The sequence below is a fragment of the Sinohyriopsis cumingii genome, unplaced genomic scaffold (assembly GCF_028554795.1).
Source record: "Sinohyriopsis cumingii isolate HCF-2022 unplaced genomic scaffold, ASM2855479v2 utg000622l, whole genome shotgun sequence".
In the NCBI taxonomy this organism is placed as follows: domain Eukaryota; kingdom Metazoa; phylum Mollusca; class Bivalvia; order Unionida; family Unionidae; genus Sinohyriopsis; species Sinohyriopsis cumingii.
The window spans coordinates 2,309,736-2,334,177 of NW_028315918.1; the positions used below are offsets into that span (position 1 = coordinate 2,309,736).

General features: G+C 37.6%; 1 protein-coding gene and 2 pseudogenes across 6 annotated transcripts in view; 1 reads left to right on the plus strand and 2 right to left on the minus strand.

Annotated features, from left to right (window-relative positions):
- The first annotated feature begins 19,327 nt into the window (after positions 1-19,327).
- LOC149773668 (uncharacterized) lies at positions 19,328-21,040 on the plus strand (annotated as a pseudogene). Its single transcript, XR_016417324.1, has 2 exons — positions 19,328-19,541; positions 19,805-21,040. The product of XR_016417324.1 is annotated as an uncharacterized LOC149773668 (transcript).
- A 294-nt stretch (positions 21,041-21,334) lies between these two features.
- LOC149773669 (uncharacterized) lies at positions 21,335-22,589 on the minus strand (annotated as a pseudogene).
- A 47-nt stretch (positions 22,590-22,636) lies between these two features.
- The window catches only part of LOC149773670 (baculoviral IAP repeat-containing protein 7-like), an 82,315-nt gene continuing 80,509 nt past the window's right edge, over positions 22,637-24,442 (minus strand). For all 5 annotated transcript variants that reach the window (XM_089946138.1, XM_089946140.1, XM_089946139.1 and 2 more), the window contains 2 exons: positions 23,186-23,251; positions 22,637-22,793 (listed from right to left, as the gene is read on the minus strand). In XM_089946138.1, the coding sequence (XP_089802264.1) occupies positions 22,781-22,793; positions 23,186-23,251 (79 nt within the window). In that variant the 3' untranslated portion in view covers positions 22,637-22,780. The remainder of the gene's footprint in view (positions 22,794-23,185; positions 23,252-24,442) is intronic.

Below are 24,442 nucleotides of genomic sequence, written 5' to 3' on the forward strand. Positions count from 1 at the left end.
AGCTACTGGCGCTGTTGGTAGTTCTGCCAGTAAAGCATTATTGGCAATCAAGGACAGACTAGCACGATTAATACGCAGAAAACCACCACCGGTAAAATTACCAGCCACCGCAGACATGCCCGCAAATGTTAGTAAAGTAATACACGAAGCCGCAAATCAAAAACTAGCAGAGCTGATAAATCCTGAACAAATAAACACAAGTTTGGTGGCGGGAAGTGGTCTTCGTTTTAGAAAATAACTTTTATAATAAAATGTTTAAACGGGAATCCGACCCAGCATTCGACATGGACGAACCGGTCCTTAAAAATGAATCAGTGCGTGATTATCAGTATTATTCTTATGACGCACGAGAACCAAATAAACGAGCACGAATTGAACTTCAGGTTCAAGATACAAGTAGATATTTCCTGCGCGCTGAAGCATTTATTGAAGTAGAAGGAGAAATTATAAAAACAGATGATACAGTATACGGGAAGGATGTTAAAATCAGTTTTGTCAATAAAGGAATTATGGCCTTGTTTGATAGTGCTATCTACATGATTGATGGAAAAAATATCGAATCGATTCAGAAGGATGTCGATGTTGCTACAACAATAATTGGTCTAGCAAGATATTCTGATGATTATACAAGATCATCTGGTCCATCAATGATGTTTGCCAAGGACACTTCTAATCATCCTAACAGTGATCAGTACAATATTAGACGACCAAGAAACTTTGCCAACAACGCTGACGCTGATGTGTGGCCGGTGGTTCATGGTGCTAATGAAGAATTTAATATAGGTTTCGCTGCACGTAGACAAATGTTGAAAGGTAATCGTAGAAATTTTTCATGTGCCATTCCGCTGTCGCACATCTTTGGATTTTGCAGAGATGTCAGAAAGGTAATTTTTGGAGCAAAACATACGGTCGTACTTGTTAGAAAAGCCAACGACAATGATGCTATATGGCGACCCCTAGGTGACGAGGGTAAGGTAAACATAACAAAACTATCACTGTGGATGCAGGTAATGACTCCTGCAATTACTGAAGAACAGCGACTGCTTTCTTTTATGGATCAAGGTGGTAAAGTGTTGTTATCGTGGCTTGCAACAACCACAGATAGTATTCAAAATGCCAATAACGGTTTATTTACATGGCATATAGCATCACAGCAGGGAGTTTCCGCGCCGCGACATATTTTTATTGCTCTTCAGGATGTTGCACGGGTGGGTAATGAAACACTTTCGCATATGATATTTGATCAACTTGGTATCACTGACGTTTCTCTGAGAATAAACGGGCATCAAAAACCATCTGAGAACATACTGTTAGATTATGGTAATAATCATGTTGCACATGCATATCAACGCTTGACGAAATATCTAGCGCGTGATCTAAATATCGATACTGCTTTGCAAATATCACAATTGGATTTTATATCTCATTTTCCAATCTATTACTTCTCGTTAGAGCATGTTGATTTAACCAGACAGTCTGTCGTTGATATACACTTTCGGGCTACCGTGAATAGAGACCTAGGAGCTATAGCTAATTACAGAGCAATCGCGGTCATACTTTCCGATAAAGCAATGATGCTTGAAGGTGCTGGCAGCCGAATGAGATTCGTTGATGCACCAGTGGAAAACATGTAGACAATTAGATCAATCGCAAAGTTATAAGAAATGTCATACAGTCATGTTAATGTCACTCTGACTCCTGGTCAGGTCAAGAAATTACAATCGAAGAACGCGAGCACATGTGGGGCAACGATGACACTAAAAAATGATCAGATTACTGGCGGTCCAAACAAGTTATCGCTAACTAAAACCCAACTAAAACATTTTAATAAAGCAAAACAAGCAGCGACTGGAGTTCGGCTTGATTTCTCTCCAGCCGCGGTCAAATATATAGTTAAAACCTGTGGTATATTTCCTCTTCTCGCAGCAATACCAGCACTGATAGCTGATGCTGCCCCAGCTGTTGCTAAAGCCGCTGCGTTAGGAGCTGTTGGAACCGCTGTTGGAATGGTACTAAAGAAAGCCACAGGAAAAGGATACAAAACAAGGGGAGATCAGCTCGCGGATCAGGGCTAAGACTTCCAGGAACTCCACCTTCATGGTACCCAAAAAGGTTCTAAGTGTTTTTACACCGATGTCAAATTTTGATTTCTCGATGCTGTTAAACAATTAAATATAAAAAAATTTCAGAGGCGTCTTTATGAGAGATCAATTACCACAACAACCGAATAATCCAGAAACTGGAATCATTAATCTTGATAACAGCAATGGTCCAGGAACTCACTGGGTTGCTTACGCGATCGATCCACGTGGAATTATCTATTTTGATTCGTATGGGTTAGCACCGCCAGTTGAATTTCTCCGATATACAAAAGACGTCCCCGCGTCTTTGTCAACGACAAAGGTTTGGTACTCAACACTACCCACACAAACACTGACCGATCCTACGATATGTGGCCGTGAAGTATTGAATGTTCTTGATGCGATCTCGAAATCAAAGATTTCACCTCACAGAGTCGTGCACGAGTATACCATGGGTCGATTTAAACAGTTTCCTATCAAATAATGGTTAATATTTACGGAAGATCTCTCATCAAAACAAAGACAAAAAACGCGCCGATGTGGATTTATCAAAATATGCTACCAAAGAGGAAATCGATAATCTTTTAATGTTAACCGGGATAGACCAGATGAGGTTGTTATTTTTCAGGACCGACACGGGAAACTAAAAACCAGCGATATCAAATGGCATGAAATAATTCGTAGGGTTCTTGGAGCTGTCCCGGGTAACCTTCCTGTGTTCACCGATAGCGGAAAAATCAGAGATTCACTGATATCAATCGCGGCGTTGCGAGATGATACGCAGAAAGCTGCAGGGGAACGTGTAGCGAAGACCGGTGATACAATGACAGGTGAACTCAGTCTCAGCGGTAACAAAATAACTATGTTAGCGGATCCAACATCGTCGGAAGATGCCACAAATAAACAATATGTTGACGCAAGCGCTAGCGCCGTTGACGATAAACTAACCACGTTGCGGGCCGAGTATGATGTTCATGTAAACTCGTTTACAAGACTTCGAAGAAACTTTCAAAAAACCGATGATGCCACGGATAAGTTCTTTGGAACTCCTCCCGTCATCGACATAAAACTTTCTGATGTCAAGACCAACATTGACACGATCAAAAAAAACCACAGCAGGATATCGTGGCAGGGATTCCTGATATCGTTAAAAAAACTAGTTTGATTATAGTCCCATCTGGAGTTACTCCCGGGCATATCACCAACATAACATACACAGTATCATCTGGATTTGCAACATGGTCTCGACAAAATAATACTATCAAATAAACAGCAACAGCCACTGGAGTGTATAGACTGTCTGTGTTCAGTGCCGCTAAATTTGAAATCTTCACAACATATCCCTGGAGACATTCCACCGACAAGTATTCCGGGGTTGTGACTATGATATTAAACAAGGGAACCGAAGAAACATTTATACTGGAAGCCGCCGACAAGAAATTAACCGCAACATCTTACTGGTGGTGTTTGGAATTTGTAGCTGAAACGTCTCAATTAGTTACTGCGTAAAAAAATAAAATGGCCTCAACGACGCAACAATACAGATACAATCAGGTGCAAAAATGGCATTCAGAGTTAAAAACCATCATTGACACATGCACGATAAAGATAAAAAAATATCGTCGAAGTGTAACCATGTTAGACACAATAGTGTATTCGGTATCCGCGGTAGTTGCGTCCACGGGGATATTATTGTCAGCGCTAACACCAGTAACAACTCCAATCGCGATCACAGTTGCAGTTTCAACATCTACAACAATTGCAGGAGTTGCCAATATCATCGCGAAGAAAATATCCTCATGCTCGTCAACGAAATTACAAGACTATGAAAAATTAAACACCGATGCCACAAGCGCGTATATGAAATTGTCATCGTTGATATCGTCTAGTCTCGACGACACAATCACATCAGATTCCGAATTCGCGCAAATGGCCAAGATGTACGGCGATTACACCAAAAATTTTGATTTGAAACAACAGCAGATAAATAATGACAGAGTCGCTACTTCAGCAGATAGTCGCAAATACAAGTCCGTCGCGAACCTCTCTGCTAACAGTAACCTCAACTAAGCCAGAATTCAGTATTAATTTTCCAACTGCGATTCCAGTGAGCGAAATCGCGTTAGTACAATTACGAGTATATCACAGTTGGCCCAATATCAGATCAGCGTCGTTTGGTAAATTACGAGCAAATAATTCGTTTGTGTTTGCATATAAAAATAAACCCGATGGCACACCAGACTGGAACGTCATTGGGTTACCATCCGGGTCTTATCAAATCGAAGAAATCAATGAGGAATTACAACGTCGAATAAAAAACATCACAACAAAGGAATCCAAAATAACAATAACCGTTCATGAGCCAACACTATCATCTGCAATCGAAATAAGCACCCCAGACTACGCCGTGGATATATATAATAGTTCAATCAGAACAGTGTTAGGATGGCCTGAAGTCGCTCCACCGGCACAACCAATACCACCAGAACCTAAAAAGTCTGATTATGTCACTGACGCGCAATCATATCATGAAATTACCATGCCATATAAACAACATCTGGATGATTTAAAAAATACATCGGGGGGTACTAGTTGGTTTGAATTTCACTGTAAGGACCGTATGTGGTGGGCTTTTTCTCGTAAACTAGAAGGAGGAGAAGATGTAGTTGCGGCTACTACCGGTGGTACTCTTAATTATAATTTTAAAATCATTAATCAAGAACATAAAACACAACTAACGCCACAACTAACGCAGCTACGGCAGCTCTTCCAAGAACATCTTTTTGATTTACAAAGTTCACGCAGCACAATTATTACGCGGATTGAAATATTAAATCAGCTTGCCACCGACATGGAATATATTAATCAGCGAATCGTTCAGGCAATAATTTTTCATCACACTGATACCGACGACCAACCCTTTAAACGAAATTTTCTAGCTGCATATTCACTGACAGAAGCCACGCTGCCAAATTTTAAATTTCCTGGGTATAACGTACCCGAGTTGAAAAAATCCGTCACTGACCTCATCAATCAGTCCTTCAATGACATACTCGCACAATACAAAAAAATGCTACCGGAGCCAACTATCCTCAGACACAACAATAACCCCGAAGGGCAAAGCCGGCATGTATCCCCGGGCATCGTAAATATAAGTGAAGTGGTCGCGATCAATTTTGTGTGTGATGTCATTGATGGCAGTTACAGCACGGACACGACAGTATCAAATCAAGCCCAGCAGGGATTTATTCTTTATTCATTTACTCCGAAAGAACCACCTGGATTTTTGATTGTGCAAGAGCCGATCAATCCGGTCTATCTACGATGTCATAATCCATGGCTGACCAGAATAAATTTCACGCTGACAGACCAGCGTGGGAATCCTCTTGATTTGCGGAATGAAACACTACATATTAGTCTCCTGGTAAAATCGTAAAAATCTTCGATTTTCAATTAATAATATTATATTATAATAATGTCCTTGAAGAAAAAATGTGTTGATGATTTCATTGATGATAGCAGTGATGTCACTGACGTCACTGACGACGACAGTGATGATGATAGCAGTGATGTCACTGACGACGACAGTGATGATGATAGCAGTGCCATCACCGTCAACATAAAAAATATTTCAATAAATTATTTTAAACAATAAAAAAATATAGCATGTACACGCACGTGAAATGTTTTATATACGACAAACAAGTACTTGAAGAATATATCAAAAAAGTATTCAGCGGAGGGTTGATAGGCGGTGTTGAAATAGTTATTGATGAATACGGCAACGATAATTATTGACAGAATCGCAGTTGGAACAACTACGAGAGAATCATTTCACGATAATCATGTGTCTTCCAGACCAAATCATGAATTATGCTCAGTCGTGCATTTCACGAGATCGTCTCAATAAGATATTGCAGTAAAAAATATTTTATTATATTTTCTGCAACACTGCACTGAAATTTATAGGGTAATTACTAGTAAAAATCACAGAAATCGTCCGATTTGCTAATTTCATAGGGGTAATTACTAGTAAAAATCACAGAAATCGTCCGATTTGCTAATTTCATAGGGGTAATTACTAGTAAAAATCACAGAAATCGACTGAAATTCACAAGTAATTATTTTTTGTGTGCAAGTGAAATCGTAAAACGATTTTCCAGTAAAAATATTTTATTTTATTTATATTTTGTACACACTGACAAATTCACTGAAATTTATAGGGTAATTACTAGTAAAAATCACAGAAATCGTCCGATTTGCTAATTTCATAGGGGTATTTTCTAGTAAAAAATCACAGAAATCGTCCGATTTGCTAATTTCATAGGGGTGTTTACTAGTAAAAATCACAGAAATTAGTAAAAAAAAATATTGAAATCTGTCGAAGACTTCACAATTAATCAAGCAAGTATTATATAATGTATCATCGCGTGAAATGTTTCATACATGATAAAGAACTTCTTGATAAAGCTGTCAACGGAGGAAAAGTTACCCCGGAAAAAATAATGGTTGATATATACGGTCATGACGATTTTATACTGACTGATGCGCAACTACAAGTATCGATAAAAGATCATGTTGTGATCGCGCATTGCAGTGTACATGAAATCCACGAATATATACGCGTATTTAGATCTTAGATTGGATTGATAAATCTATAGATTTATAAATATGTACCACCACACAGATGATTTTTTGTGTATGACAAACAAGCGCTCGAGCAAGCAGTTAGGGCTGCATTTGCACAAGAAGAAATTAACGTTAAATTGCTTATTGATGAATACGGAGACGAAGATTTCTTACTAACACAGCAACAGTTGGATAATCTCAGACGCAAGCATATTACCGCAATAGCATGTGACAGAGATCAAATTCTCAATTATGCACATTCCTGCATTGAACCCCACCGACTAAGGAAACTACTATCGCCTTGATATTATCACCTTGATAAAATCAAGGAAGTAAAAAAAGTGATATATTTTTTTTGCTTTCGATTTCACTTCTAAGTAAATCAAGGTGAGATATTTACTTCCTTGATTTCATCGTTGACTTCGTCGTTGACTTTGTCATCCTTGACTTCGTCAGCGGACATACAATTTTTCAATTTTCTAACCCGAGTATTTATTATTTTTTTCATTTCATACTCGGCCGCGAGTGCCAACCTAATCTTTTCAATTGCACGAGACAATGAAACAAATTCATTTATTTGTGCTTCTTCTACTGTAGCCAGCGATTTATACAAATTATTTTGAATTTGTTTTATGAATCGATATTGAGCAGGAAGAATGTAACGCCCTGCGCATTTAGCTTCATGTAATGATTCAAAATCAGACATAATTGTTTCAGAATTTAGTGATAAATTAAATCCGCGTTCTTCTAAATTTTTAATAGCAACAATCACATTATTGATATTTTCGTAATTCATATTTATATATATATTATATATTTAAAAGAAAAAAATAGACACCACATCTCCTTGAGTTTCTAGGGTGTCATATGACATCCTACCAAACTCAGGAGCGGAAACACGACCCCCATGTGAGCCCCTAACCTGTCAAATAACAGTCTAGAGAGCCCAGAGGGTGTGTTTGCGAGCGACGAGACAACCCTGTGTTGAACCGCTGGCTTACCTGATGATATGCTAGCAAGGTTCATATAGGGACAACACAACATGTAGTATTTACATTTGTAAAGCTTCTAAATTGCCACTGCATTTTAGCAAGCTTACAGTAGGATAGCACAACATGTAGTATTTACATTTGTTAAACTTCTAAATTGCCACCGCATTTTAGCAAGCTTACAGTAGGACATAACATTGTATTTACACTATATAACTTATCCTAGGACTACAGACATATAGTATTTACAGTACTTATCCTAACGGAGTCGTTTTCTACACTCAACAGCGGGATATACCATCCCGAAAATCAACCCATGAGCAGATATGACGAGATGGTATTGATTGCTGTTGAACTTCGAAGACTCCGTCTTCTAATAGGATCGTATCGTATGTAAACCGACTAATACTTGGAAGTTCAAAAATAGCTTGGCGTGACTTGTTTAAAATGTTTTTTCTTAAATATCATCGCAGAAAAAGTACAGATGAACCATAAACCCGAACAAGTGCAATAAAATAAAGATTTCAACTGTGAAAAAAAGATAAATAGACATTTACGCCTTTGTCAAGGATAAAATCATTCTTGACTTTGTTAAGGATAAGGGGAAGTTATTTACTTCCTTGTACACAGAAAACCGTCTGCTCGTTGTGTTACCTCTGTGGTATGTAAACGATTTACCTCTGTAGTGGTAACAGACAGTTAACAAATTCTGAATTGAATTTAAGTTCTGAATTGAAAAATACGTGAACGCGGAAGTGTTATAAATAATAATTGTATACCGCTAAGTCGCGCTGGATAAATTTACCCACAATGACATCTCAAGGAGTATTGCACAAAGGGAGGGAACTAATTGCATGAGATATGCCTAACGGAGTTATCTCCGTTTGGAAAATCCTCGGATTTTAGTGATAATTAAAAATAATCTTCTGCTTATTATATTTTTTTGACAGAGCTGATTTATATATTTTTCTGCGACTTTTCGTACCGAGGGTACGCAAATATCAAAATACTTGGCAGCTGAATTCATAGATGGGAATATTATTTCTTCATTCGTATCTAAATTTATGGATACAACTCTCTTGACGCTCTTATTACTACGGCCAGTATTACCAGCCCTACAATTTTGGCTTTGCGTCACAGCCCTTAGAGTGGATAAATTATTATTAAGTCTTTGTCCATCAATGTGATCAATTACAAGAACGCGAACCTATGATTATAATAATGTTTCTTTCCAACAGCAAACATTAAATATCCAGAATTATTAACTGCACCAACTGGTTTTTTCCGCCCACAGTTTCTGACTATTCCCTCGCGAGATGCTTCGTAATTTTTAATGGTTGGATGTGAGACAAATTCTTGGCTCATTGATATAATAATATATTTGTCTAAATAATAATTTGTCTGAAAACTTAGTTATATAATCACGCTCAGATATATCGTTATTTTTTTATTGTAATATCGCTTGAGTTCACGGTATCGTTTTCCTTCGCTACCCGCACATAACTGTGTTTTACCCCGCACTCCGATGCCACATCGCAGACACGGTTTTGGTCCTAAACTTCCACGTCGTACGCTTTGGGAATGTGTCCCGCAGAATTCACCTCTGCAGGATTTATTACAGCGAGTTGATGATTTTGTACCAAGCCACTTACAATGATTCATATATATAATATTTTCTTATTTAAATATTTGTCTTAAATATAATATGGAGGAGTTTGAAAGATTATCTACCATTGGCACTGGAAGATTCGATCTTGACAGATTAACCCCTGACTCACGACGACGTTCCCTGACTGATCTGTTTGATATTATCAGGAATGCCAAAAAATAATTCCGAGACGACGGCGCATCTCACGTATGGTCGTCATTCAAAATTATCCGCAACATTGACTCTGTCAATGTCACCGAAGGTGTTGTCGACGCTACAATGAATGATGCACGGGCGAAAACAATTATCAATTATCTCTTGGATAGTCGGAAATATTTTTTCAGAATAAAATTTATTGTGCAAGCAGATTCCGATGCTTGGATTATCCGTGAGAAACTGGACCCTGTCCTTGCTAGCGGAAAGACCATTTTGTTAAGTAAAGACTCCAAACCAGGAATGCTGACCGGGATTGATAAACCATATTACGCTCGAGCATATCCTGTGACCGCGGTCATTTATGGAATCTATCCGATAAAAAACCAAAAATTTTTAAACTCACCCCCATGAGGACGACTTCGTCGTTGTCGCTGAATTGTGTAGCCGAGCGAGTAATGGAACATTTTAAAAATGCGATGCGGGGAAACGGTCTGACTGCGTTAAGACAGTCCAAAATAACAGCGTGGGCTGAGCGGGTCAAACACACAGGAGCATCAATAAACGATGTCGCCAAGCTAGAAAGGGCATTAAGATTTCCCATAACCGTAACAACGATAACAAAGGAAGTATTATACAAATCGAAATATAATCGATACGGAGCCCCAATAAATATCATTGATCATAACGCTCATGCTTGGACTAACGCAGTTACGATATTTCCGCGGGATCGTGTTGTGAAATATTATCGCGGGAACATATTCGATGCTATCAAACAGATAAGCAAAACCGACCCTTTGTCGATGTGGTTGTTTAAAAGTTCCGAAGATTCCGAGTATGATCAATTTGTAAAACCCAACGGTGAATTATACCGGACGGAGTCGTTGCAACAACAAATGAAAAAACTCGCAGTGAAATATTCAGAAAACACCGAGCAGTTTTTAACTAATTGTTTTACAGTTCCGAGTGTTGACGCTTACGCTGCAAGAGAAAGAAATTCGTGGAGACCAACCCGAAGTGAGTTTCTTTCGGATATACAATTGAGTTGTGTCGAGTATGCACATGGCGGACTATGGAATACCCAGTATGACCACCGGGATATGATTTCCGTGGATATGATTGCGTGCTACCCGGGAAGCTTTCTTGGGAACGGCGAGTGCCGCAAATATTTTAAGCGATTAGGACATCCCACGAACTCGATGACACGAGTTGCTATAAACGGTCCTTTACCCGACTTTGACCTGACAGGATTTGCTCGTGTGACTTCGTTTGAATTTGCTGAAAAGCTTCATCCGTGCTGTTATGTTTGGTTTGGCAGACACTTTAATGAAAAGCGTTGGACACCAATAGTGTTATTGCGATATATGCTTGACAGCCGAATACTGGTATCGTTGACGGTCAGTGAAGCAATCATATTATATCGACCGCAGACTTCAGTTTGGTTACCAACACCGGAGCGTATCAGTGTAGATGATGTTATTAGCGAGTATGCACGAGAGAGTCCAAATACTCCCATGGATGTCATTGTCGGTGAAACTCCTAAAGTTCTCAAGATCAAACTTAGCAATAGTAAAAAAACAGCAAAGGATCTCGGACGAAAAATAATCGGTAAATTTACTCAAGGTGGCGCATATGATCATAAACTACATTACTCACGGCTGATTATCGATGATGCTGAATTGGATTTTATAATTGCTGACGCCGTTGCGAGAAATATATTTTGTAATCGGGAGGATGCTTACTTGTCCAACGGGGAAAAGTTGGGCACAATTGTAAGTTATATCGACGGAGAATCGCCTCAATACACACGTTTAAGATCTTCGATGCTCGCTTATGTTTCTATAAAATTTGCTATCAATGATAAATCGATTTCCTGACACCGCAGTTAGAGTTGCAACGGATTCATTTTATATCGATAAAAAATATTCCAAATCACTTACTCGTTTTACAAGCAGCGATGAATCATGGAGTTCGTGGAGAATAAAAGCGGAGATGTTACATGGATATTGTAAATCCGCTGATGTTGCTATCAAAGATAATTATTGTAAATCAGAATTATCAGAAATGTCAAACGCACCATCTGTGCATGATGCAATCACTAGACACAAAACTGTTTATTTGAACGGACCGGGCGGGTCTGGTAAGACAACTCGAGCGATTGAATTATTTGGAAAATCTTCGATTTTCAAATCGGATATGATTGTGCGAATACCTACACAGGCTCGCCAGGGAGATGAAACAACGAGGAGTTAATTCTTGCACTTGGCATAGCTTTTTCAAATACAGCGGTGGTGCATGGACTCCAGATCGAATGGGAACAAAATATATTCCCGGGAAAATAATTTGGGATGAGATATGTACGGTACCGTTAGATACATTAAAATTGTTCTTGGATTGGCTGCTAACAGCGAATACTGCAGTGATAATGTGCGGCAATCACGGTCAGCCACCGCCTTTTGTTGGTCCATCTCCACATGATTGGTTAAAAGATTTTGTTGATTATTATGAAGAAGTGTCTGATGATCATAGAGCACTTGATGCAACGTTGAAGGAATTTAAAACATTAATCAGATTACAACCGAATAAAATTCAATGTGAAATCATGCGCGGGGTGATTCCTGAAACTTCAATGAGCGACTTTTGGAAAACATGGAAACCAGACGATTTGATAGTGGCAAGTAGAAAGATAGTCAGAGACACACTTCAACAGCAGCTATTTCAATTACAACAAGAAAAGTTTCCAATGTTGCCAGTGCCGTTATGTTATAGACCAGCCGATACGCGGTTACAGAATATAGATGCTGATATTCCTGGAAACTTGACAGAGTCAAGGAAACAGAATTTAGTATTGAATGATATTGTGCTAGTTGTCATTAATGCTGTCAAAGATGCACTAAAAATGAATAAATCCCCGTGGACACTAGGATACGCAATGACAATTCATTCATCTCAAGGACTGACTATCAGTATTACAACTGTCTGGATCGTTGATGATCGTATCGAATGGTCAAACTTAGTTTACTTAGCTGTGTCCGGAGTTAGAAGAATATCTCAACTGCGAAGAAATGTCTTGGAAGAGTTAATAACTGATAGCGATGAAAACAACAGCGACATAATAAAAAGAAAACTAGCCGGTTACAAACAGAGTGACAAGAAAAAAATCGCGATTTTGATCTTGATGTTGAATTTATCAGCGCTCTGAAACAACAGCAGAATAATCACTGTGCGAGTTGTAATTGTATAATGCTATGGCAGTATTCGAGTAATAATCCAAGACAATTCACCGTAGATAGAAAAGATAACAGTCGCGGTCATACACGTGATAATATGATGCTGACCTGTCTTGAGTGTAATCGACGTCGGGGTGCTAGTTGAGTGATCGCGGTGGTAATTGGGTGTCCTCGGGAATTACCTGTAGTTGTTCACGTGTGAATCCACGTTGAGGGGCAGTTGAATCCAACCTGTAGATTGCTGGTCTACCAGTGGATCTTGTTACGGTGGATATCTTATGTGTAGTTATACTCCAGATGGGATCAGTCGCTCTTCGTTTACCACGTTCAAGTTCACCTGGTTCATATAAATATCTCACAGTGACATTACCCAGTATTGGCTGCGCTGAAGAATCACGTTGTACGGGTATATATTTTTTTGTGATTGCGATGGCAGGTTTCATGTTGGTTGTTCGAGTAATTTCATTATTTAGCGCAGTTATCACACTTGGCAATCTTGCAACCCATTCACGAGATCTCGTATCCTGAATAAATTCCTTCGCGTATTGATATCCAAATAACCGCTCAGCAAGTGTTCGATTAAATCGCTCAACAATTGCCTGATCATGATGAATTTCAGTATGTCCTCGTCTGATGGTAACGTTATGTTGCTTCATCAGCGATGATACTGCACCCTGAAATTCTTTGCCAGGATCAACTTGTAACAACTGTGGCCATCGCAGACCACCTCGTTGATAAATTCGCTCAAACGCATTGGCTACTTCAGATGCTGTTTTCGTTGATAGCGGTTCTGCATCTTTATATCTACTTACAACATCAACTACAGTTAACGCGTACTTGTATGTTCGACGACGAATGGTATCGTGTGGCAGAAATAATATATCAGCCTGATGAACTTCATTTGGTACACTAACATTAAAATGTGCAAAGTGAATTTGTTTAGGACGCGGTAGATAAATTTGCCATATTGCCTGTCGGGATAACCAATTCTTTGCAGTAACTCGCGCAACTTTTGCTGCTTCAGCGAGTTTACTAATTGCTGCGCTACCTCTCCAATATCCTTTTGGGGAATAATAAATCGACTCCATTATAATTAATTACCAGCACCTAGCGCTAATTTACCTTTCATTGCAGATTTTATTAACCAGCTAGCTAACTTTTCTTTGAAAGATTTATCAGTGATGGCATTTAGCGCGTGAATTAATTTCACATCCGCGAGATGGCGCTGTTGCAAATCCTTACTTCGGTAAGCTACATCATGCGCATGACACGCCTTATCGATGGCATTTATCGGATACTCACCTGGTTTTGGTTGATCTAAGGCATCAAGTCTGATATCAAGTCGGGTTCCAGGACCACAGTAATTATATCCTGGAAGATGTTTTTCTCCTGGGTATTTCGCCCACGGAGCTCCGGGTAATTTTCCTAACTTAGCTGCGATATCACCGCCTCGCTTTTCTTTTACCCGACGGAATAAATTTAAACTTTTTTGTACCGCAACGTTCACACTTGCCTGTAAGCGCTTGTCGATTATTTTTTGTTGTAGTGGTTGTTATATCCGCAGTTGGGGTACGTGTTCTACATTTCACACAATATAAATCCATATTATTTTATAATATATCTAATGGAGATTACTGACTTTTCTGCTACAAAACGACAAGAACCAATCAAACATAACTCGTTGCTGCCAAATTCAATTCGAATGATAATTATAGGTCCATCTGGGAGTGGTAAGACGCAGTTGTTACTTAATTTAATAATGAAGTGGATGAAGTGGGACAAGTTGTATTTGATAGCTCCGTCTGTGGACGATCAGCGGTGCTATGACGTAATAAAAGATTTTAACGAAAGTGCAAAAGTTATAAGTGAGGACGATAAAGACGTCGTTGAATTTATCACTGATATCAATGAAGCGCCGAGTATTGATGACATTGATGGAAGTGTTAATAATTTAGTCGTGTACGATGATGTAATGTTAGACAAACAGACAAACGCTGCCAGGATATTCTCACGCGGCAGACATAAAAACACTGATGTGATTTATGTAACTCAACGATATACACAAATCCCAGAAGTGATCAGAGATAACTGTAATATTCTTGCGGTGTTTAACGGAGTGGATATTCATACACTGAGAAATATTCATCAGACTTGGTGCAGCGGCGATATGGATATAAATAAATTCAGAAATTTCTTTAGTCGTGCTCAGGCAAAACCACGTGGATTTGTAACGATAAATTTACATGATCCTCGAACACGGTATCGAGTTGGGTTAGATACAATTTTTAACTAGACAGCAGCAGAAACGGCGACGACAGGCAAACCCTGCCAGGATATTTTTCAGAGCAGCAGAGAGGGCTAAACATCCCCGAGTGTTTTCGCTTAATAGACCCTTGTATCAGGAAATAGTTGTATAGATAGATATTTTCATGAGATAACCCTTTAAGTCAGCAGAGAAAGCCTATTTTATCATGTTTTCTGAATAGAGGATTCATTTTGTGAAAATAATATCTCTATCTAAAATGTCCTCGATAGAAGGTTCTGTTAAGCGAAATACTTTGTGGGATTCACCCTCTCTGCTGCTCACCCTCAGATCATAAATATCAGGGTCAGTGTCTTACATTGTCGGACTAGGAGTCCGAGTGTTTATTATCTTTTTGGACCCCCATAATCCTCTTTTGAGGCCCCGCTGTTTTTGAAGAGTTTAGTTTCGCAGCGCTAAAATCGGGGTCTATTTAAGAGATATTCCTTTATGAGAGATTTAACTCGTTTTATTTCTGGCCATCCTTCCTCTGTAACAGATTTATTTAAGTCTGGTTTGTGGTGTTCAAGCTGTTCAACTGACAAGTGACTATGTTTCGATGGTTCATACAAATGCTTGATAACTAATTTCGTTGAGACATCTTCAACTTCAGAAGGCTTATTAGATATTGATGGGTAAAATGTGTCCAATGTCTATGTATACAGTTTAGATGATATGCCAGATTTAGAGATAATCCTCACAATTCTTCCATTTCACACAAGGCCGTTATATGCAGAATGTCGCAGAATAGAAACCGAGTGGGTTTTCGGACAAACGAATAAGACAAACACAATGTGTGAAAGATGGAATTTTATGAAATGAATTGATAAAGAAAACAATGTATGGTTTAAAAGTACAATGATTCTCTCACGCTCTCAACATACGATTGACCCACTCACTCTACACAAACATTCACAGATTGAAAGTAAACCAAGAATATGAACTCAATATGACATACAGATCCAAGAACCTCATGGACTGCAGATACGTTTCAAACAGTATTATACACTACAAGAGAGATTCACATAATCTCAAGTATGGACTCCGATTAAGATTCAGAATAATCTTATGATATTCAAATGTGTTTCAAAATAATGTCATAAACTATGAGAGATTCACATAATCTCTTGGAACACAACTAAGATTCACAATTATCTTATGAACACAACTAAGATTCAAAATAATCGTATGAACACAAATAAGATTCAAAATTATCTTATAAACATAAAAATGCGCCCAATTGGAACAACAATTGAACCAAACGTATGCTTCTAGACCCCTTGTACAGTCGCACGATTCCTTGGGTTGGTCCATACTCTTATCGGCCGCTTGCACCCTTCATGGATCCACCTCATGTACAGACATGCGTATACACACGTACAGACAGCATACAACACCCTCTAATTACTAATTAGCTACGTCTACGTCCGTGGCTCAGACATACGTACATACATACATACTTATCAACAGCACACAGCCTTCAATACTCTGGAAACTCCAGATAGATCTAAACAGCTTCAGATAGCTCTAGACATCTCTATTCAACTCTAGTCAGCTTTAGTCATAGTCACAGTCAGATTCAGCCCTATGGCTGGAGAACTATGGAGAGCGTACACTCCTTGACGTGATCCAAAACGACCAGTGTAGGTTTAGAAATTGATCTTACTTAAATCCATAGGAGAGTGAGCAATAATCAGGGTAAAATACCCGTGCATATCATGTTATTAATGTCCCTCGTCGCAAGTAATTTCAGGCGAGGTATTTGTTAATACAGTCGCTTACCTGGAAAAACACTTATTCACCCTAGATAACGTTGTACGTATGTACAACGAAAAATAGTCAAATAGTTCTAAGGCAAAACCAAGTTATTGTTTTTTTGCCTAATTCTGTGACACAGAATACTGGATGCAAAGCTTGACGTAGCGTGCAGGCAACATTTTTTCAACAGATTTATATAAAATAAAGTCAAAGAAATATTGTTTAAGAAACAAACTGCAAGGATTTATTATTTGAGTCAATAAAAAATCAAATGATTCTTTTGGACGGTGGGTGAAAACTAACATTTTTATTTTGTTATGAAGGAACATATTGTGTGTGCCGTCTCTTACAATGTTTGTATTAAGTTACGTTGCACGTGACTCAAGATACTGAAGTTGGTATACAGTAGTTCTTCGCAAAGTTTGCATATAAATAAATGCAGCTCAGCATGATCACATGTTTACATTCTGACCAGTAGAAGTCGTCGCTTCATTGACCAAAATAATGCAGTTGCAAGTATCTGTAAATTAAGTTCTCGAGAGAACCTGATAATTGATATATATATATATATATATATATATATATATATATATATATATATATATATATATATATATATATATATATATATATATATATATATATATATATATATATATATATATATATGAATGAAACCCTTCAATTTCTCTGGACCAATCTCTCTCCCTCTCTCTCTGGTAACTGCACACATCATCTTTATATGCCGTTTCATTCGAATCAACGACAACGACAACGGTGACGACAATTATTATTACTATTATTATTATTATTTTCTATTCTTAAGATACCAGGCGATTTTCGATCCGGTTAAAATTAAATTGAAACAAAGAAGTAATGAATGGAAATGTAATCACTATCACTTTAATCCGTATCAGGTGCTGCTTCTATAAGTATAATAATGCAAACAGCCTGGAATGGATAAAGAAAGTATATCTTATAACGGCGTTAATAATCCTTTACCACAGGTAGCTGTTCTTAATGTTGAAAGAAAAGCAATAGCCTGAAGGAACAAAAGATAATACCGAAAAACGAAAGTTCATAAGACTTGTTTTACAACATGATATAGCGGGTCCGGTATCAGAATGGGTTATAGCTTGAAGAACCTTTTGTCAAACGACATGATTTCAGTTCCTTCAGGCAAAAGTTTTGTTCAACATTAAGCTGGCGTCAGCCACCAGAAGTACCGGTATGTGCAATGAGTTTTCGGCGGTCTCAGAATATCACAACTTATCGCGAGATTGAACATTATGTCAATTGTAAATCACGTGAGCTGGTTTGATTATACACATATCAACCAAGTTTCCTGACAAATGGAGATGACAAAAGTAAGTTTGCATCATATTTGAACCTAAATCTGAATGTATGCAGTGCAGTGCCAGCCACGGCATAAACTTTCTCCCGAAGAGAAAGCCACTAAAAGGTTTGTAGCATTGTTCAAGAGCTGTCTTGAAGCTCTCCACTGTCTACGCGCACACAACACTGTCACTGAGATGTTTGTTAGGAAGAATATTTTTAACAAAAATTCTGTTCTACATTGCTCAGCTACGAAACATCTACTATTATTGGTTACTAGTTTTTCTACAATGTTTATTTTTTCAAAATTAGGAAAAGGTTTGGCTTTAATTTGATGTTTTTGTCTTAACAATATTAGAAATATATTTGGTGAGTGAGCCGGGACTAACCCCTCGACTACTTTGTAGAGGTATGTCGGCCGGATCATACTACGCCTGTCTTGGAGTCTTGGTAGACCCAGGTCATATAACATTTTGGTGATGCATCCTGCTTCGCTGGCTTTGTAGTCACCATATATAAATCTTGCTGCCGCCTGGCGTTGAACCTTTTCGACACTGTCAATATCCTTGGTGTGGTAGGGATCTCAGATGACAGAATGTCTCGCAGTCGGACTGACGTCATCGAGTCACGTGCTCAACATAACAACTCATCCGCCATATTTGTTTGGGGGACACGCTTGTGAAAGATCGGAAATTCGAAGAATTCAGTTATTATATTAGATTAATTGTTAATTTTGATTGAAATGTCTTACCAATATCAAGACAATTTGGCTTTGGACGCACAACAGAGGTACTCGGTAAAAGTGAAGTTGATTGCAATGGATATTTGTCCTTATAAGGCGCCCGCTGATACCTGGATCAATGACCTGAAACAATGGCCAGCTGCTGAATGCCACGATGTTTATAACTACCTGATTAAACATCCACGTAAGTATTTATTTTATTTGACGGGTGAATTAACGTGTTTCTTTTGAATGTAAATAATATTATTACTAAATGTTGCAAATAACGGTAAATTACAATAAATTGATGCTTGTAATTCCAATGTTCACAAAGCTAGTAGTGTAAGAAATTGCAGAATAAAAAGAAGGCATTGTCTATGTATCTTTTACATTTTCATTTAATAGATTCAACTAATTGTTGTTACATAATTATTGAAATTTAAAACAACTTATCATTTTCATTTACAGGTATTCATTCTGCAGAGGCAATGGAGAACTATAGGTCTCTAGAGGCACACATTTTTTGTGTCAGGCTGGGTTGAGACTGGTTTTCGTATGAAGACTGACAGTGGACATTATGTTTTGAAAGCTGATGTGAAGCCTTCTTGGAGAGTGACTGAAGAACCCCACCACCCATGGGTTGCATTAAAAAAATCAGGACCTGTTCTTGCAGCACATTGTAACTGTATGGCTGGGTAAGTACATGTAACTTAGATATTAACTATGGCATAAATTTAGACAATAAGCACACTGTCACCTAGTCAAACCATTTATTTTCAGTGTATACTGGAAAATCTCAGAAAATCGCTGAACTCGGTAAACAGCCCAATAAATTTAAAGAAAGAATCTAAATCTGTAACCATATAGTAATACATATGTATATTTTAGGACTATAGTCACACCAGATTAGATATATTATTTCATGATTTTAACAAAACATTTTATTGCTTTATTATAGGTTAGGAGAGACTTGTTTCCACATCGGTGCATTACCGTTTAAAATAGAAGCTGCAGTACGACTGGGATATACATCGAGCACCTGTACAGACCGCCCATGTGAGTGGAATGCATATTTTGTGAAGAAAGTAGAACCCCCAAAAAATAGCTGAGATAAAATCTTACAAGACTGCTTCAATCACTGGCTAGTTTGGATGAATCTTGTGTTGGTTTGAGTGCCTTTAAAGAGTACAGTGGTCGGTTTGTTTCTCTTGGACCTGAGCCTACATCAAGTAAGTTGTCACCGTCCTTCCGAAGCTTTTATTCGGCAAAATATGAGAAAATTGAAGGTATGGATTTAAACAAGATGTGTGATTCAATTTATGAGCAGCTACACATAAGTAATGCTCAAGTGGCTTATGCTGAGGAAGTAACCAGAAACCAGTTACCATCTTTAGTTTGGCATGAACAGAGAGTTGGCCGTATTACGGCGTCAACAGCTGGTGATTGTTTAAGAACCAGCTTGTCAAATCCATCACCATCTATAATTAAAAAGATTTGTGAGACTTACAAAGGTCCAAAAAGAGTTCCAGCTATAGTTTTGGGGACACAACATGAAGAAGACGCTTTTAAAATGTATACCAACATGTACACACAATCAGGACCAACTCCAGATCACGTTCCATGTGGTAATGTGTATATTACAATTCCAACTGAGCATTTAGAAGGTATGGTTCAGAAATCAGGCCTTTTTATTTGTAAAGACAGTCCATTCTTGGGAGCCTCTCCGGATGGTCGGGTGCAATGCAAGTGTTGTGGAGCCGGTGTACTAGAAATTAAATGCCCCATATAAATATCGTGAAACACCTCTAATTGATGCCTTAAGTGACATTGGATTTTATCTTGACAATAACTTTCTTCTAAAGAAGACACACAAGTATTTTGCACAAGTGCAGATGCAGATGCATGTATGTAATAAAGGCTTTGCAGATTTAGTAGTGTGGACACCTATTGACTGCATTATTGTAAGAATGAATCAGGACAGTGACTACATACATGAAATGGTAAAATCTTTGCAATTGTTTTGGTAGAAACATATCCTTCCTGAGCTAGTCAGAAGGAGATTTGGACTTAATGTTCAAGCTGAATGCAGTACTAGAGCTGACAAATAGAACACGCCTTCTGAAAGTACCAAATCCTACTGTGTATGTGAAACAAAAACCAAGTTAGATAATATGGTTGGTTGTGATCATTGTGATGAATGGTTTCATATCAAATGCATAGGATTAAAGTGTCTGCCAACACCAAAAACTTGGTATTGTGAAGAATGCCGGAAATTGGCCCAAAATGAAACAGACAACAATTTACTATGAAGGTTGTTTAATAACAATGAACAAAACTGTGATGCACGTAAATAAGGTCAGCTGTGTACAGCTTAAACGTTTCCAACACTTTAGCTCTCATCACCCAAAAAGATTTCATTTTGTCAATGAATTTCAATGTATTCAACGTGATTAATGTATTGAAATAACAAAACAGCTGTAACATAGTAGTTTACATATATGAGTTGTGTTTAATGATAAAAATATTTGATTAAAATACATTTCCGTAATATTTGTGTCTGATACAAATATTTTTTCACAATATACATGTAAATAATAATTGTCATGGATTATGTTTAAATTTCTTTTATAATGTATTTGACATGTCATCATGAAATGCAACAATTGCAAACATATATTGAAATAAAAATCTTAAACATATTTTCTGTGATTCGGTTTACTCTTTAAACACAATCCCAGTATCCAAATTAGTTAGGGCAGCACACACCTTTATTATTTTGTCACAACTCGATAACACCGATTCAACGTTTCATCTTTAATGCTTTTGACACAGCTGATTGGTAAAGTCCCTTTCAGTACAGTAAATCTAGTTTTCATCAATCCTATCACATGTTCTATAAGAATACGAACAGATAAATTTTTTTTTAGAAATTTCAACCTCTCTTGGTGGTAACTGTTTGTTTCCTTTAGTAAAAGATGGTGTAAGAATTCTGCACTACAAATTGTTGCAAAATCATATCTAAGTGTAAATCCTCTATCACCAAGTATCTGGTCTCCTGGCATGTGGCATTTTGGACCAATAAAGCCAGACTCGCGAACTATTTTAATGTCTGAAGCTCTGCCTCCCCATGCATTAGATATGTAATTGATGGACCCAAGAGGTGTACAAGAAATAAAAACTTTAACTGCGCAGTGTTTCTTGTATGAACTATAACATTGTGCCCCTGCCAGTACATTTTAAGGCGCTTCAATGAATATTTCAAAGCAATCTATTATTGAAGTCAGACTAGGTAATTTGGATTTGAACACTGGCGGTATTGTGCTGAATATTGTCTCTCTATCAGTCCCCTTGATCATGAATCCAACTTTGGCATGCATGAGATCAATCCATTTCCAGACCTAGTCCAAAGTTGTTGATTTGGGAGTTCCTTTTACATGTGCAAGTAACTCGAAAGACACATTATGACGTAGTTTCACAAGTGTTAAAAACATTTGTTCCTTTAGTGGCAGGCTGGTTTTATTTGACCATTTACTTGTAATGCAGGTACTTAAAAAGATAAACAGCTTTAAAAATGTACCCCAGCTAATGCCAGTCATCATCTGGCAGGCATCATTGTTTCCCTCTATAGAAGCTGATGAAAGAGGGGTAGCACTAATTATTTGTTCCAAACTTGATATTTTCTGTAAGGCATCATTTGTTTCTTTTCTGAGATTTTCGATTTCCATATACAGCATTTCTCTCATATTTTTCCAATGGTTGTTTCATTGGCATCAGTTGTGGTGCAGTTGAAATTTACTCAACTTCAGGTGACTTTGTTTCCAGGTGTAGAGAGACCTCTTCTAAAGTGTCATGGTCATCTGACAAAGTACAAGATGGTATCTCCAGTTGTGAGTTGTCATCTATTAACTTCAACGTCTTCTTTGCCTGACATGGTTCAGCCAATTTCACTGATAAAAGAGGCATATATATTACTCATGGGAACGGTATGAACTTTTCACAAATCTCAATATTTATTGACCAAATTGTTCATCTTGAGTAATTTAAAGTTATACAATATACAAACTTGTACCAATGTTTTGAAAATTTGTGTGCACATTTTATACAAATTTGTTTAAATTAGAAAATTTAAAATCAGCTGTACAAGGTCATAGTACTAATACACACAAGTGATTACATCAAATTATATATATATATATATATATATATATATATATATATATATATATATATATATATATATATATATATATATATATATATGCACAACTTCATCTCTTTGCAGCCCGTTTAAAGCGGTCAACCTTTATTTTTGACGTTTCTTTCCCATCATCTTGTCTACTTGTAGTGGTGCTTGGAAATATGGAGGGCACATAATCTGGATGTGTTGAGTCGTTGACTTTGAAACCTGAAAAATTAGAACAGAAAACCTATTTCAGATGTAGAATGTTCTTTTGCACTATCAATAAATTTACTGCAGAAACTCCACTTTAGTGTTGTGAATGGGTACTTAGTGAAACGAAATTGACTTCGGGGTGCGGTAGAACACGTTATAGTATATAAATTTTAATTCCACGTTATAGTATATAAATTTTAATTCCATTTCTCATCATTTACAGTAAATCAGTTAACGGTTTAAATGAAGGGATATAAATTAGTATAATAATAATAATAATAATAATGAGGACTGTGTATAGCGCCTAATCTTTAGAAGCTCTTAGCGCTTTACACCATTAGACGACACATATAAGATAAATAAAACCATATAATATTATTACAAAAACAAACACCATGAAATTAGAAAAACATTAAAAAATAAAAGAACATGCTGAGAATATTTGAGGTAGGAAACATTATTAGGTCTTTAAGTTTGTTCTTGCAGTCGAAATAAGTTTGTTCTTGCAGTCGAAATAAGTTTGTTCTTGCAGTCGAAATAAGTTTGTTCTTGCAGTCGAAATAAGTGAGATTTGAGAGCCCTCTTGAATGTGATCACTGTGTATTTGTGTCTAAGTTCAGTGGGCAATTCATTCGACGTTGCTAGGCCCTGGTATGCAAATGAATGCTGTCCATATGACTTTGTTTTCATCGTGGGAATAATGAGTATACGATTGTCAGAAGAGGAGCGCAAGTTTCTTGCTGGTGTATACACATGGGTGAGATAAGTATGTTGGACTAGAGTCCGTCAGTAAAACGTAGCACAGAGAACAAATTTTGTGTTTGATTCTGGATCGAATGGATAGCCATTGTAGGGTAAAGAGCAGTGGAGAGGTGTGCTCTGATCGTGGTACTCTAAGTATGATCCGAGCAGCTGTGTTTTGAACTTTTTGATGTTTCTGGAGTAGATATTGAGATGAATCAGACAGAATTAAGTTACAATAGTCCAGTCTTGAATGTACTAATGAACACAAGTGTTTTAGTGGCATCAACTAAAAGATATTTGCGATTGGAACTGATGCGTCTCAGCTCAAGATATGCAGCCTTGCATATGTTCATGACATGTTGGTGAAATGTGAGAGTACTGTCCAGAGTAACACCTAAGTTTCGTACTGATTGTGTGAATTTAATGTTGGCGTTGCTGATATTTATTGTTTGAGGTAAA